This window comes from Bos indicus x Bos taurus, chromosome 9 (assembly GCF_003369695.1).
Source record: "Bos indicus x Bos taurus breed Angus x Brahman F1 hybrid chromosome 9, Bos_hybrid_MaternalHap_v2.0, whole genome shotgun sequence".
Lineage (NCBI taxonomy): Eukaryota > Metazoa > Chordata > Mammalia > Artiodactyla > Bovidae > Bos > Bos indicus x Bos taurus.
Window position 1 is genome coordinate 40120623 of NC_040084.1, and position 14639 is coordinate 40135261.

At 38.2% G+C, this 14639-nt stretch overlaps 1 protein-coding gene across 1 annotated transcript in view; it reads right to left on the reverse strand.

Moving 5' to 3' along the window:
- The window catches only part of CDC40 (cell division cycle 40), a 48089-nt gene that overhangs the window by 33073 nt on the left and 377 nt on the right, over positions 1-14639 (reverse strand). The window contains exon 2 of the mRNA XM_027551222.1: positions 2840-2926. Coding sequence (XP_027407023.1) covers positions 2840-2926 — 87 coding nt within the window. The remainder of the gene's footprint in view (positions 1-2839; positions 2927-14639) is intronic.

Here is a 14639-nt window from a genome sequence, read left to right on the forward strand (position 1 = left end):
TGGGCTTCTAGAGAAGCTAACAAATATACTTTTCTCTAAGTGGATCCAAAATAAAATAGCAATTTGTTAATTTATAATAGTCAAAACTGCAAACTACACTGTGGCCTTCTAAATGGTCTCATAGTTATGGAGTGATTAAGAATGATCAAATCCCCAAATATGGCACCTGCAGGCAGTATAATCTCAGTTAAATTCCTCACTCTAAAATAGGGATACAAGTACTTCATAGGGTCGTAGAGAGGGCTAAAGGAGATAAGGCATACAAATCCTTCAGGGTGGTACCTGCCATAGAGTTATAAGTGGTTGTTTTATTTCATTAGTCTCCATCCCTGTTCTTTTCCATCATGCAAATCTTTAAAATAAATCTTCCTAAAAACTCATCTATTAAATCAAGACCAAACTCGCTACCTTGGTCCCCACAGCTTGTGCAATACCTTCTGTACAAAGTGCTGTTCTAGTCTTAGCCTGTTCCCCTCTACTAATAATGACTAAAGCACTACTGTTCTTTATATTTTGTGATTTGGCTTATGCTGTTCCCTTCTGCCTAGAACCTTTCCTCTAAAGGCCTACCTAGCCATCAATGTCAATAATATTAACATAAATAATAATAAAGGCTATAATTTATTAAATGCTTATTATTCTGTACCAGAGAGTTTCCTAAGCACAACATATCTTATCTCATTTATTTTTATAATTTAGTAAACAGAAATAATCTTCATTTTACCTATGAAAAAAAATAAGATAATTTAAGATCACAAAAGAACTAATAAGTGGTCTGTGTAGCCCCACATCTCATGTTGTTAACCTGGACTGTATTGGTTGGTCATTCAAAAAAAAAATTGCTAGTTACACACACTATAGAAAATAGTCTGGTCTCTCTCTCTTTTTTTTTTCTTAAAAACAAAACAAAACAAAAAAACATGTGGCATATCCTCTCTGGTAAACACTAGCATGAGGAAAGGGATTAAATCTTGTTTCTAATGATGGATTTTCAAATCATGAGAACTTGAATTTCATCTAGGAAAGCTCTGGTAACACTTTCCAGACTTTGGCAAGTTATGCAGATTCTAGTCAAAAAGTTCAAAGTCGGTAATTTATGTCACAGACAATTTCTTTATAAAACTAATTTTTCTTCATTTTTCAGTCTCATCACTATTTTCTTAAATTGTTGACAATAAGCATTGAAATGTTCCTAACATAAACCAACTGATACATCTAATGTGAGGTTCCCTAACATAGGGTGGGGGGAGAACAAAAAATTAAAGGACTGATAACCCCCAAAACAAGAATGATAAACGTACTGTCTTGTCAATAGCATCCCAAATTTTTTGACCTTTTGAATTTTTCTTGAAAGTTTTGAAAAATAATCACATAGCAGTATGTTAGTTATGCACAGGATCTAAAATTTTAAGAAAAACAGGCTTTATAGGAAATACACTAACAGAAGAATGTCACACATCATGTCACTTTCAAATTTTCTCATTTTCTGAATTCAGTGGCTAAACTGAAGTACTTTACATTAAAAAAATATATATATACATAATAAAAACATATATATAATATACTACCTCTCTTTAAAGCACCAGCTAAAATGGTGCCAAGAGCTAGGAAACAGCCTATAATTCAACAGGTATAAGGATTTAAGAAATAATGGAATAAAATAAAATTGTACCACTCTCGAGAGCATGAGAATGAGATTTTCGCTTATTGCACACTTAAGAGAATACCCAGAGCACTAGCACTGACACCCTTGGAGGCACTACACGGTGCCACTGCCGAATTTTAAGTGACCGTGGAAACCTAAGCAGGCAAAGATTACATGAAATAGCCTATCAAAAAAAAAAAAAAGGGCAATGACTATATGCCAAAAAATGAATAAACATTAAAAAGTACTTTTTTCTCTACCAGGATCAATAAGATACAGCTCCTCATCTCTATCTTTAAAATGCTCTGAAAGATCCTGCTACTGAACTGGTATTATTACTACTTTTTATAATGATCTTTTTCTGACATCTGTATTTTATCAATCAAGCATTCTTTTCTCCTTTTTAAAGGCTAAATATCTAGAAATCTAATCTTTTCTACAAAGGCTTTCCGACAATTTTCATTATTTGTTTTTTTTTTTCTGCAGCTTTTTTAGTGCTTCCATCACCATTTATCATCAAGAAAAAGAATTCATAAGATGTCTGACTCAGAGCAAGCAATAAACAGTGTGACTATTTTGAGCCATGACCACGTCAGCATGGCATCTCTTTTTATTGTTTAACACAGCAGCATTTGTCACTAGATGTTTCATAATATACTATGCATTAATGATGCTAATCAACCACAATTTTTTCCCTCAGTTAACTTGTAACACTCCCTTATCAACACTGAGAGGAAGATGTTAGCTAAGTCTGCCTCTAAGAGTTAGATATATCCTTACAAAAGTGTACTATTTAACTTTTGGAGAATAGAAGGATGTATTTTCCCTTCTTTTTTAAATTGAGATATAAGTAACATATAACAGGAGATATTTTCTGACAGTTTAAACGGTGTACTTTCATGAGAAAACTGAAAAATTCACCAACTGTTTATGTACCTAAGTATGGGCTTCCCAGGGGGCTCAGTGGTAAAGAATCCACCTGCTAAGCAGGAGATGTGGGTTCGATCCCTAGGTCAGGGATCCCCTAGATAAAGAAATGGCAACCCACTCTAGTATTACTGCCTGGGAAATCCAATGGACAGAGGAGCCTAGTGGGCTACAGTCCATGGGGTCACAAAAGAATTGGCTTAGCAACTAAAACAACAATTTAAATACTTCAGCAAAGTACACTCTTAATCTAATACATTTTCTTACCTCAGGAGCAAACATGGTCTCATACGTAGGATTATACTGAACCTCTTTGACAGCAGGGTCAAGGTGAACTCCAGTCTCCAAATCTTCCTATAAGAAAAGCAAATGAACACTAAAGATATGACAAGTAATTATGATATTTTAGAAATTACATTAAGGTCACACTAGCCATCTTAACACCAATTTTATGAAGATTACACTAGTACTTTATGATTAATCATTCTAATAATCAAAGGCTAATAAAAGTACATAATGTAAACAGTTACAGGGGTTAGAATGCATAACAAAATGTTTTTCCTTCCAAAGCACGGACTATCTTATCTGAACAAATTAAAATTTCTAATTAAGTCAACACCACTCAAAGCCTTAATGTAAGAGAGTCCAAAAGAGAGTCCTTTTTTATTAACTCAAAACGTCTGATCTTCTGGTTCCAAATTCAAGAGAAGCACGCCTTCTTTATTCAGCACACCTTTATTAGATATGTACTGAGATGGACTTGGTCAGGGACTGCAGAGGAAACAGAAGGGGGTGTCAGGGCCCAAAACTTCTAAATCTATGTGTTATTATCTACGTCAACTCTTATATTCATCCTCCAACTTAATGAACATAAAAATCTCATCTCCACCAGAGAATCACTGGTAGTCTATCTTATGTAACCCCACCACATGAACAATTATAAATTACAATTTTCTAGCCTGGATCTCTTCCCTGAACTCTAGGGATTTATATATCTGAGCTTTCAACTCAACATCTTTTCTCCCAGGATGTCTAATAGGTATTTCAAACTTAATATATTCAAAAAGGGAACCTCTGGTTTCTCCTTCCTCAGTGACTCCTGCTCCTACTGCTGCTGCTAAGTCACTTCAGTTGTGTCCGACTCTTTGTGACCCCATGGACTGTAGCCCACCAGGCTCCTCTGTCCATGGGATTCTCTAGGCAAGAATACTGGAGTGGGTTGCCATTTTCTTCTCTAGTGACTCCTTCTAGCCTTCTCTAAGTGAACCATAATTCTACCCTTACATCTGTTCAGGTGAAAATCCCCAGAGTTATTCTTGACTCCTTTCTTTCACATTGTACATCCAACCCATCAGTTCTGGACACCCAGAGTTCACCCACTTTTCAAAGTCCTCTTTCACTATCACCTCAGTCCAACTTATCTTCTTGCACCTGGATTATTGTAATACCCTCTGAACTAGTCCCCGCTTCTGCCCTTGTCCACCCACACCTCACTCCATAAAGAGGCCAGTGTGAGTCTTTTAAAATATTAGTCAGATTATGTTACTCTTTCACTCTTAAACCCTCTGGTAGCTTCTCTGCTTAGGGTAAGAGCTGAATGAAGGCCTGCAGGGCTCATTACCAAGCTGTTCTCAGAAAGTATGGCTCCCAAAAGTAGTTTTTATAGGGCACTGCTGTCTTCCTGGATTGTCCCACCTCAAGCATTTACTATTAAAAACGTGCTATCGCTACATGCTTTATTTACATATCAAACATGTTATAAATAAATTTCCTTTAATTTAATTAGGGTATTCAAGTTATATTTTTAAATTTTTAAGGAAGTTATATATCATATATGATTTGCATTTCAGTAAAGCTGAAATGACAAAATTGCCATCATAAAATGAAAAAGTTTGAATCTAACTGGTTGAGAATTTACCCTCCATAATCTGTCCTTTATCCTTACCAACTCTGTCTTCACCTAGCTCTGTGCCTGTGCTCACTTTACTCCAGATTCTCTGGCTCATTTGTTATTCCTGGAATTCACCAAAAGGCAATCCTATTTCAGGCTCTCTGCACTTAACTCTTCCCTCTCCTTGCAATTTTCTTTCTCTGGATAGCCACACAACTGTTCTCTCTCCTTTCAGGTCTCTGTATGGTTTTTCTATTTTCCCTTTACCCTGCTTTATTTTTCTCCATTTTATTTATCACCACTTGACATATTTATTGTCTACTTCCCTCTATTAAAGTATAAGCTACAGAAGTTGGACTTTGTATACACAAATGTGTCCTTGGCCCCTAGAACTATCCCTAACATACCACCATCTTTATCCTGCTGGCCTCTTGCTGATGTTAGGATACATCTGTCAACATAATGCAAAGATAATACAAAGCAATATGGCAAATTTTGCAGGACAGGTAGGATATCAGGAAGTTGACAGTGATGCTGGAGAAGCAGTGTCACAGACAAACGAAGATCTGGTAGGGTCAGACCAGTTAACGACCAAAGGTAGAAACCTGATGGGAAAAATAATACTATAGGCAGTTATGGTTCCAGAATTTTGTCACTACTAAAACACCCTTCACCAAAGCAGGCAACTTACTCGACTTCACAAAAATACAGTCCGATCTGACTCCCTTAAACATCCTTCCTCTCTGTTTCAAAATCGTCTACATCTTTATCTTAGCCTTTCTCTTGACTTCAACCTCCACCCCCAATTTTTATGTGCAGTCTTGACCACGCCTGGCCTCTGCATCCACATACTTAACAGCCTATTGAAATTCATTATATGGATATTTCACAGCATCAAACACTTTGCTGTGTCCAAAACAGAAGATATTCTTCCCTCAACTCTGCTGTCACACACTAACAAAGCAGGCACTGAGTCTTACTGATTCTACCCCTGAAACATTTCTAAAGCAACCCTATTCCCCATCTCCGTTCTCTACCTCCTAATGCACACTTCATATCTTGCCTGGTCTATTATAATACATCCTTATCTGCTTTAATGTGTCCCGTTTTTGGCTTATTAAACTAATTGCTGATTTTTAAAAATACCAAGCACTTTCATGTTTTCTGTGCTGTTGGCAATATTACTTTGGTCCTTGTGCATTTCCCTTCATTATCTGATAATATGTCATCTTCTTTTCCCTGATACTTTTTTCCTCTTGGCCCAGGAAAAATGTTTTTCATCCACAGTTCCAAAAGATGTTGTTCATAACTCCTAATAGACCTTGTAATATATTATTTATTGCACATGACTTTTACTTATATTTCATATCCTTACTGTCTAGTAGAATGCAGGGCATTAAGTCCATGTTCAATAAATATTAGTTAAATGGAAAGAAATGACAGATCCATAGACAAATTAGAAGATGAAGGCTGACCAAAGATCACTGAATTCTGCATTTATGTCACAAAAAATCTTGGCCAGAGCAGTTTTGGTAATGGGGTAAAGTATGGAGAGCCTGTTGCAAGGGGCCGAGGTATAACGGAAGATTTAGGAAAAAAAGACAGTAAAATTTTTTGCTCTTTCAAGACATCTGGCAGTAAATAAGAGATGAGGAGCCAGATTGAAGGATTTTAATGGTAAAATTCTGTTTCTTTCCTTTTTAAAGAAAAGGCTAAGCCAAAGATTCAGTCAGTCATAAGCTACAGGAAAGGCGCAAGTAGGGAGAAACATATGATAAGAATGAGGGAATAATCAAAAAGCTGTGGTCATTCTGGAAGAGGGGTGGGAAAGGAGTGAATCTGGGAAAGAGCCAATTAGCCTCTGAAAAGAGGAGGAGATGAAATAGAGACTACAGTAACAAGAATGAATAATGGGTGATAGATGTTTGGAGTTGGTGGGAGATTTTGGGAGTCACAGATGATCTTTTAATTTTCTTTATGTAGTTAGGAACACAGACATCTTCAAAAAATAAGGGTAATATCTGGATTCACTTATTCATTCAGTAAATACTGCCTGAGTGCCTACTATGTGTCAAACACTGTTCTAGGCCCTGTAGAAACAGACAAAGCTCCCTGTCCTTATAAAGCTTATATCCTAATGAGGAAGACAGACAATAACCGATATAATAAAGAAGTGAATTTGCTAGAAGAGGGTAAGTGCTATAAAAAGGAGCATTTAACAAGAACAGTGCCAAGATCAGGGTAGACACAGTATGTCACATAATCCTTGCAACACTTTTGTGAAGTAGTAGCAAGCTTAAGTCACCGACCCCAAGGTACCAACAGAGTAAGTAAGAAAAGGAAAAAGTTAAAGTAGCCACAGTGAACAATGTTAAAGATACCTAATTAGTGGCAAACAAACAAACAAACAAAAATCACTGAGTATGGGTCAGGGTTTTTAGTTACAAGTAAGTGAAACGTTGCCTGGAAAATCCCATGGACGCCTGGTAGGCTGCAGTCCATGGGTTCGCTAAGAGTCGGACACGAATGAGCGACTTCCCTTTCACTTTTCACTTTCACACACTGGAGAAGGAAATGGCAACCCACTCCAGTGTTCTTGCCTGAAGAATCCCAGGGACGGGGGAGCCTGGTGGGCTTCCGTCTATGGGGTCGCACAGAGTCGGACACGGCTGAAGCGACTTAGCAGCAGCAGCTGCAGCAAGTGAAACGTTCACAGGCTGATTAAACTATATTGAATCCTTTTGAGTTTCTCTTGGAATTCTCAAAGGTGGAGAATTAGCTTGGGGGAATAGGCGCCAAAACAGGGTTAAGTAAATAGATGGAATCATAATTCAAAATCAATCATATCTCAAAACCAGTCCAGTGAGAACAAAAGGTCACTGTTACCAAACATGATTATTAAACACTGGATGCTGTGATCAAGACTGCTGGTTGAAGGAACTAGATTATGCTGGTCACCACTGGTTGCCATGTAAAATGTTCTTTCTTTGCTTCCTCGTGGATTAGCTTTAGATTAGAATTTAGGTGGGTGCATCTGTCTGTCCCAGCCCAAATCACAGCCCTAAGCCTTAGCCAACAGGGAGCTGGGAGAATGAGAATCTGGGTTTTCAGCTTCTGAGGCAGGGAAGGGTGTTAACACTACAAGGGAAGGGCGCTCCAAAGCTGGGCCACGTACTTACGTGATACATATACGTTACCCCAGAAAGCATACCAAATCTTCATTGACTATAGAGAGTACATAGGGCTTAGCATCAAAACACAATACCATAAAGTTAAGCTGCATAAAAATGAAATTAAATTATTTTCTTTCTTAACATTCAACTTATACTGATAAACTGCTTAAATGAACAAGAGGCTCAGCCACATTCATACCTCCCCAGTGGTTTTTTTTAGAAAACAGTTGCTAGAACCACTTTATAATATGATTTACCAGATCTTTCTGATTAAGGGTATTTTAAATATTCTAAATTTGAATTACTTTAAACAGAGTACCATGAGACATCAAGTTTTAAACACAAAATACAATTTAAAAAGAACTACTTTTAAGAAGCAACAGTGGCAACTAATAAAAAATATAAATAGGTCCCAGTTTCTGGTTCCTGCTAATAAAATTACAGAACAAACTGAACAACTCTTCAGAAACTGAAGAGTTATTAATTTTACATTTAATTAGAAAAACTTGGACAACATCACAACCTTGTTTTAATACCCACGAGGAGTTCAGTAACAATTAGGCATGCAATTGAAATTAGCAGAGAATTACAAAGGATTTCTATTCAGCTTCAATTAGCCATGAAAATTAAAGTGCAGTAAGTGAAGGGCACCCTATGGGTCAAATAAGTTTAAACAGGTTATCTTTTGTTGATTCAAAGTAATTTGAGAATAAAGTTAAACATTATGTACATTTTAGTCTTTTTCACATTTCTTAGCTGTTATACAAATAAGAAAAATGGATGCAAAAGCACTTTGTAAACTATAAAGCAGGACATAAATATTAACCATTGTTACAGACTATCAATGTTATAGGTTTTTGTCCCCAGAAAGTGAATATGACTAGACTTCTAAAATGGGAGCTTAAATGGCTGAGATAAAATAACAGAAATTCATATGAAGATACCTTTTGAGTTTTGCCCTTAAAAAAATACAGAGGAAAAAGACTATAATAAAAAATAAAATGTTTTCTATTTCTAAAAAATTTGGCCCAGGGTTACAAGTGCAATTTCATAATTTTCAAATCTGGGGGTTTTGTAGTTATCTTTTTGTGTCTGATTAGCTTAGATGCATTGTGGTCAGAGAATGTGATTATGATTTAAAATGTACTGAGATTTATTTTATGGCCTAGTACATGGGGCAGCAAACTACAATTATTGGGCCAAGTCTAGCCCACAGTCTGTTTCTGTATCAACAAGCTAAGTAAATGTAAGATACTTACATTTTAAAGGGTTGTTTTAAAAAAGAAAGATGGAAAGACAGTAAGATGTGACAAAGACTGTATGTGGCTAGCATGTTATATGCGAGTCATTCAGTTGTGTCCAACTCTTTGCGACCCCATGGACTACAGCCCACCAGGCTGGAATTTGCCAAGCCCACCTGGAATTCTCCAGGCAAGAATACTGGAGTGGGTAGCCATTCCCTTTTCCAGGGGATCTTCCCGACCCAAGGACTGAACCCAAGTCTCCTGAATCACAGACGAGTTCTTTAACATCTGAACCAACAGGGAAGCTCAGTGGCCAGCAAAGCCCAAAATATTTACTATCTGGCCCTTAACCAATCCTTGGCCTAGTATATGGTCAGTTTTTAAAAAATGTTTTATTAGTGCTTAAAACAATTTTCTACATTGAATGCTATGTCCTTTATACCCTTTAGATACAGTTTCCTAATTTTGTTGTTTGAATTTTCTATATCATTACTGATTTTGTTTTGCTTATCCTATCAATTATTGAAAGAGGTATATTAAAATCTTCTGCTATAATTGTAAACTTGTCAATTTCTCTCATAGTTATAAAAATTTTTGCTTTAATATTTTGAGCTTTCTACATTATTGTGTGCTAAATTGCTTCAGTCATGTTTGACTCTTTGAGACCCTATGGACTGTAGACTGCCAGGCCCCTCTGTCCATGGGATTCTCCAGGCAAAAATACTGGAGTGGGTTGCCATGCCCTCCTCCAGGGGATCTTCCCAACCCAGGAATCGAACACGTCTCTTATGTTTCCTGCATTGGTAGGCGGGTTCTTCACTAGTGCTACCATTAGATGCACATAAATTTAAAATTGTTATATACCCCTTTGTGAATTCAGCCTTGAATCATTATGAAGTGATCCTTTTTCCATTTAAGTCTATTTTATTGACCCTAATACAACCAATACCATTTTCTTTTGCTTGGAATTTGCCTGATATACCATTATGAAAGTAGTAAGTCAAAAAATTAAATAATGGAAAAAAAAAACCTCCACAATTTATTATTATACTAGCATAAAACTAAGATGCACCTAGAAATGTCTGTGGGGATTCCTAGGTGGTGCAGTGGTAAAGAATCCACCTGCCAATGCAAGAGATGCATGCAGTACAGGTTCAATCCCTGGGTCAGGAAGATCCCCTGGAGTAGGAAACAGCAACCCACTGTTCCACAGAGGAGCCTGATGGGCTACAGTCCACGGGGTCACCAAGAGTTGGACACCACTGAGTGACTGAGCACACACACAGAAATCTCTGCAACAAAACTGTTCAAGATATTGATGCAGGAAATTATACACTTTCAAAGAAATTAAAAATCTAAAGAAGACCTAAATGAATGAATAGATAGAACACTGTCTTCAAACTGATCTATCATTCAATTCAATCTCAAACAATATCCCACTTGGATGTTAGCAGAACTTACAAGTTAATTATAAATCATATGTAGAATTACAGGGGACAAGAAAAGCCAAGACATTCTTGAATAACAAAAAATGGATAGAGGTGAGAGGGTAGAACAACCTACAAAGATCAAAGCCATATTATTAAAAATATTCATACCATACACAAAACTTAATTCCGTGGATTTATGGCTTAAATGTAAAAGCAAAAATATAGTGCTTTCGAAAGACAAAATAGGAGCATATTTTTATGGCTTTGGTAAAAGAATTTATCCAACAAGGAAAATCTGTGGCTTATTATTTCTCCATAACAAGACACAAATTTGCAACATACATAATTAACACAGGATAATATCCAGAATATATAAAGATCTCCTACACATTAGAAGGAAAAGACAACCCAATAGTAACTTCAAAAATAAAAACACTAATAAGATATATGAACTCTCATTAGTGTTCAGTGATATGGATTAAAAAACATTGCATAAGTTCATACTTTGCCAAAATGTTTACTATTAGTCACAACTTGACAATTACAGATGAATGTATTTGTATGCGTCACATCTTTCCCCTGGATATTTTTCCACCATTAAATTTACTAGGTATAAGCTTTTCAAAATAAAGCTTATTAACAAACAAGTGATCATCAATATCCCTTACTCTCAGACACTAGAGCACTGGGGCGGTTTAGCCCCAGCCCTATCTCTGATGGACCTCTGATACTTTATTCAATCTTTTCTCCTGGATTATTTTACTTGTAACATGAAGTGATTGAACTGAGTTCTACAGATGTCCCCACACTCCCACCCGTTCGGTATACATTGAATCTCAATGTTCGTACTTTTTCAAGACTTTGTTTTCCACTTATTCTTTCATTCCTTTACTCACCTTCTCTCTCTCTCATAATTTTGTATATGAGGCATTGAAAACATGAAAACAAATATACACAACAACCTCAGGTCTCTAGGGTCTGGTCCAGAGGAAAAAAAAGATTAACAAATCACAGCAATGTGGCAAATGCTGTATATACAACTGAAGTGTGGGAAGGGGGTTGAGGTAGACGGAGGAGGAAACATGCGCTGAGACTGAACAACAGCAGAGTTTTGGGGGGTGGGAAAGAAGGGAGGCATGAGGCAAGGGATTTCCAGGCACAGAGGCTGCTGCTGCTGCTAAGTCGCTTCAGTTGTGTCCGACTCTGTGCGACCCCAGAGACGGCAGCCCACCAGGCTCCTGTCCCTGGGATTCTCCAGGCAAGGCACAGAAGCTAGTGTGAGCAAAATCTTGAGGGGGATAAAAGACAATAGGTTTGAGGGCTTTGTGGAGAGGTCATCATGGGAGAATGGCAGGCCTCATATGTTATTAATACATAAGGAACTTAGAAATTACTGGGCAGGCAATAGAGTGTCTTTGGCAAGGAAGTGATATGATAACACTGGAATTTAGAAACTCATTCTGAGCGCATTGTGAAGTGAAACTCGGGATATGGAGCTGGGAGACAAGAAAGAAGGAAGTAGAAAGTCCAGTTAGAAAGTTATTATAATTGTCTTGAAGAAAAATTATAAAATTATAAGAATCTGAACAGTGGTAGCAGAAAAGGAAAAAGAGATGTGATAAATAACATAGGCACTATTGAGTAATGGTTCCTATTCATTACCAGGACCTATTACCCAATAGTAGGAATTCAGAGAGAAAGAAAAGTCAAGAATGACACTTGAGAGAAGTGAGGAAGATATAAAGTAGGCTGCATCAGTAAAAATAGAGAAGTAGAAATTGATTTGAGAGACATTAATGAAACAGACATGTTAGAACCATTTGATTGATAAGCTTCAGGGGCTGAGGAAGAAGGAAAAGGAAGACCTCTCTGTTCTAATATGTAGGTTATAGAATCATTAATTCAAATGGGAAAAACAGGTAAAGCAGATCCTGAGGCAAAGAAAATGCTTATATTTTAACACATTGGATTGGAGGTGACTGTGAGCCATCCTGGGAGAGAGGTTAATAGTTCTGAAGCTAGCAAGGAGTTTAGAATGGATAAAGATAGTGTGCCTGGCACATGACTTATGAGATAATTACTAATGTTATCTCCTACTTTACAGATGAGAAAAAAGTTAGACATGGAACACTTAAATAATTTATCCAAGGTCACAATTCGGGTAACTCATGGAGGTAAGATTTGAATTCTGGCAGTCTTGATACCAGAGTCTGTACGAACCATTTCAGTATTCACCTGTGAGTCATCAGAAGTACTGCAGGTTGAAGGCCTGGAGAGTATGAGGGATGCAAAACGGACTAAGAGTCTCAGGAAACATCAATATTGAAAGGGAGGGCAAAAGAACAGGAAAGAGAAGGCTGAGAATAGACCCATGGAAGCCAGAGGGAGAGAAAGTTTCCAAGAACTATTTAATACTGTCACTTGATGCACATAATCAAGACAACAGAACTTGACAACTGGAAGCCCAGTGACATTACTCAGAGAGAGTAAGTTTCCCAAGAGGCTAGGGCAAGGCTGCATTGAGTTGAGGAGAAAGTGAGATAAAGTGGGAGAGCTCCAAAAAGCTGAGTTTCGAGAAGAATGAAGACTCAGGAGGCTGTTGGAGGACTCTAAGTTTGAGGTGTTTGTTTTGTTATAAAAATAGAAGGATTCTAAGTATTCTTTCATACTTGATGTCTCTTTAAAAAGTAAAATCCACAAATAGCTCACTAAAAACCTGTAAGAGACTTAAGTTATAGCACCTGACTTGGGAACATCATAATTAGAAAGAAGTTTTTGCACACTGCCTCCCCTCACCACATCCTGAGCTCCTGATCCACCCCCATTAGGCTCTACTGGACCAGTACTACCAACTGGTAGATACTCTACTCCAGCTCCAGACACAGACACGTTTCCTCAGTTCTTCAAAGACATTCATCTCGTTGTCATCTCAAGGTTTGCTACCTCCTTTTGCTGGGAAACACTTGCCTTATTGTGCACTTGGCTGCTGCTGCTGCTAAGTCACTTCAGTCGTGTCCGACTCTGCGTAACCCCATAGACAGCAGCCCACCAGGCTCCGCCATCCCTGGAATTCTCCAGGCAAGAACACTGGAGGGGGTTGCCATTTCCTTCTCCAATGCATGAAAGTGAAAAGTGAAAGTGAAGTAGCTCAATCCTGTCTGACCCTCAGGGACCCCATGGACTGCAGCCTTCCAGGCTCCTCCGTCCATGGGATTTTCCAGGCAAGAGTACGGGAGTGGGGTGCCATTGCCTTCTCTGCCAATTGGCTGGCTGTTTCCTATTCCTCAAAGCCACTTTTTCAAGAAGACTTCCCTAAACAATCTAGAGAAGTCAGGCTCCTACCTTATTCTCTATTACAGAACTCTATTTCATGGAGTTCTGTTTTTCTCCTTCACTCTGTAACCACTTCATTTGTTCACATTTTACTGGCTGCCTTTTCCACGAAAACTAACACATCAAGGTATCAAAGATGTCTGGCTTATTGGCCTCTGTGTCTTCAGCTCTTAGAACAGTTCCTGGGAAGTAACATGTGTTCAATAAACACTTGTTAAAGGAACTATATAACCCAATTTCTTCCTCTATCACCTTCCTCAGTTGGGAACATGCACACTATTTCTTAAATTCAAGGTCTTTTCTCACTGCCTTGCCTTATATATGCACTTTTATTAGACACCAAGCTTTATTTAGTCACAATAATCCTCTTATGTATGTAGGTGCTTTAAAAATTATACCTCCGTTGTACAGTCTCAGGTGAGGAGACTGAGGAGGCTGTCTAACTTGTCCAAGTTCAAACAAGTGGTGGAGCCGGGATCAGATTCTAGTTCTGACTTCAAAAACAAAACAAAGCCAGGCCGCTGCTCATTTAAAGCGAGGGCACACACGCTACTCTGGGAAGTTCTGATTTAGGTTTGTTTATGTTGTTACACCCGGAGAAGGCAATGGCACCCCACTCCAGTACTCTTGCCTGGAAAATCCCATGGACGGAGGAGCCTGGTGGGCTGCAGTCCATGGGGTCGCTAAGAGTCGGACACGACTGAGCGACTTCACTTTCACTTTTCACTTTCATGCATTGGAGAAGGAAATGGCAACCCACTCCAGTGTTCTTGCCTGGAGAATCCCAGGGACGGGGGAGCCTGGTGGGCTGCCGTCTCTGGAGTCGCACAGAGTCGGACACGACTGAAGCGACTTAGCAGCAGCAGCAGCAACATGTTGTTACACCTACTCTAACCAGGGCACATCCTAATCCAGAAATTCAAATTTCACCCCCTCTTCCCGACTACGGGAGCCAAGAGCAGGGAGTGGAGGACTGTTTCGAACTTCCAATTCCCA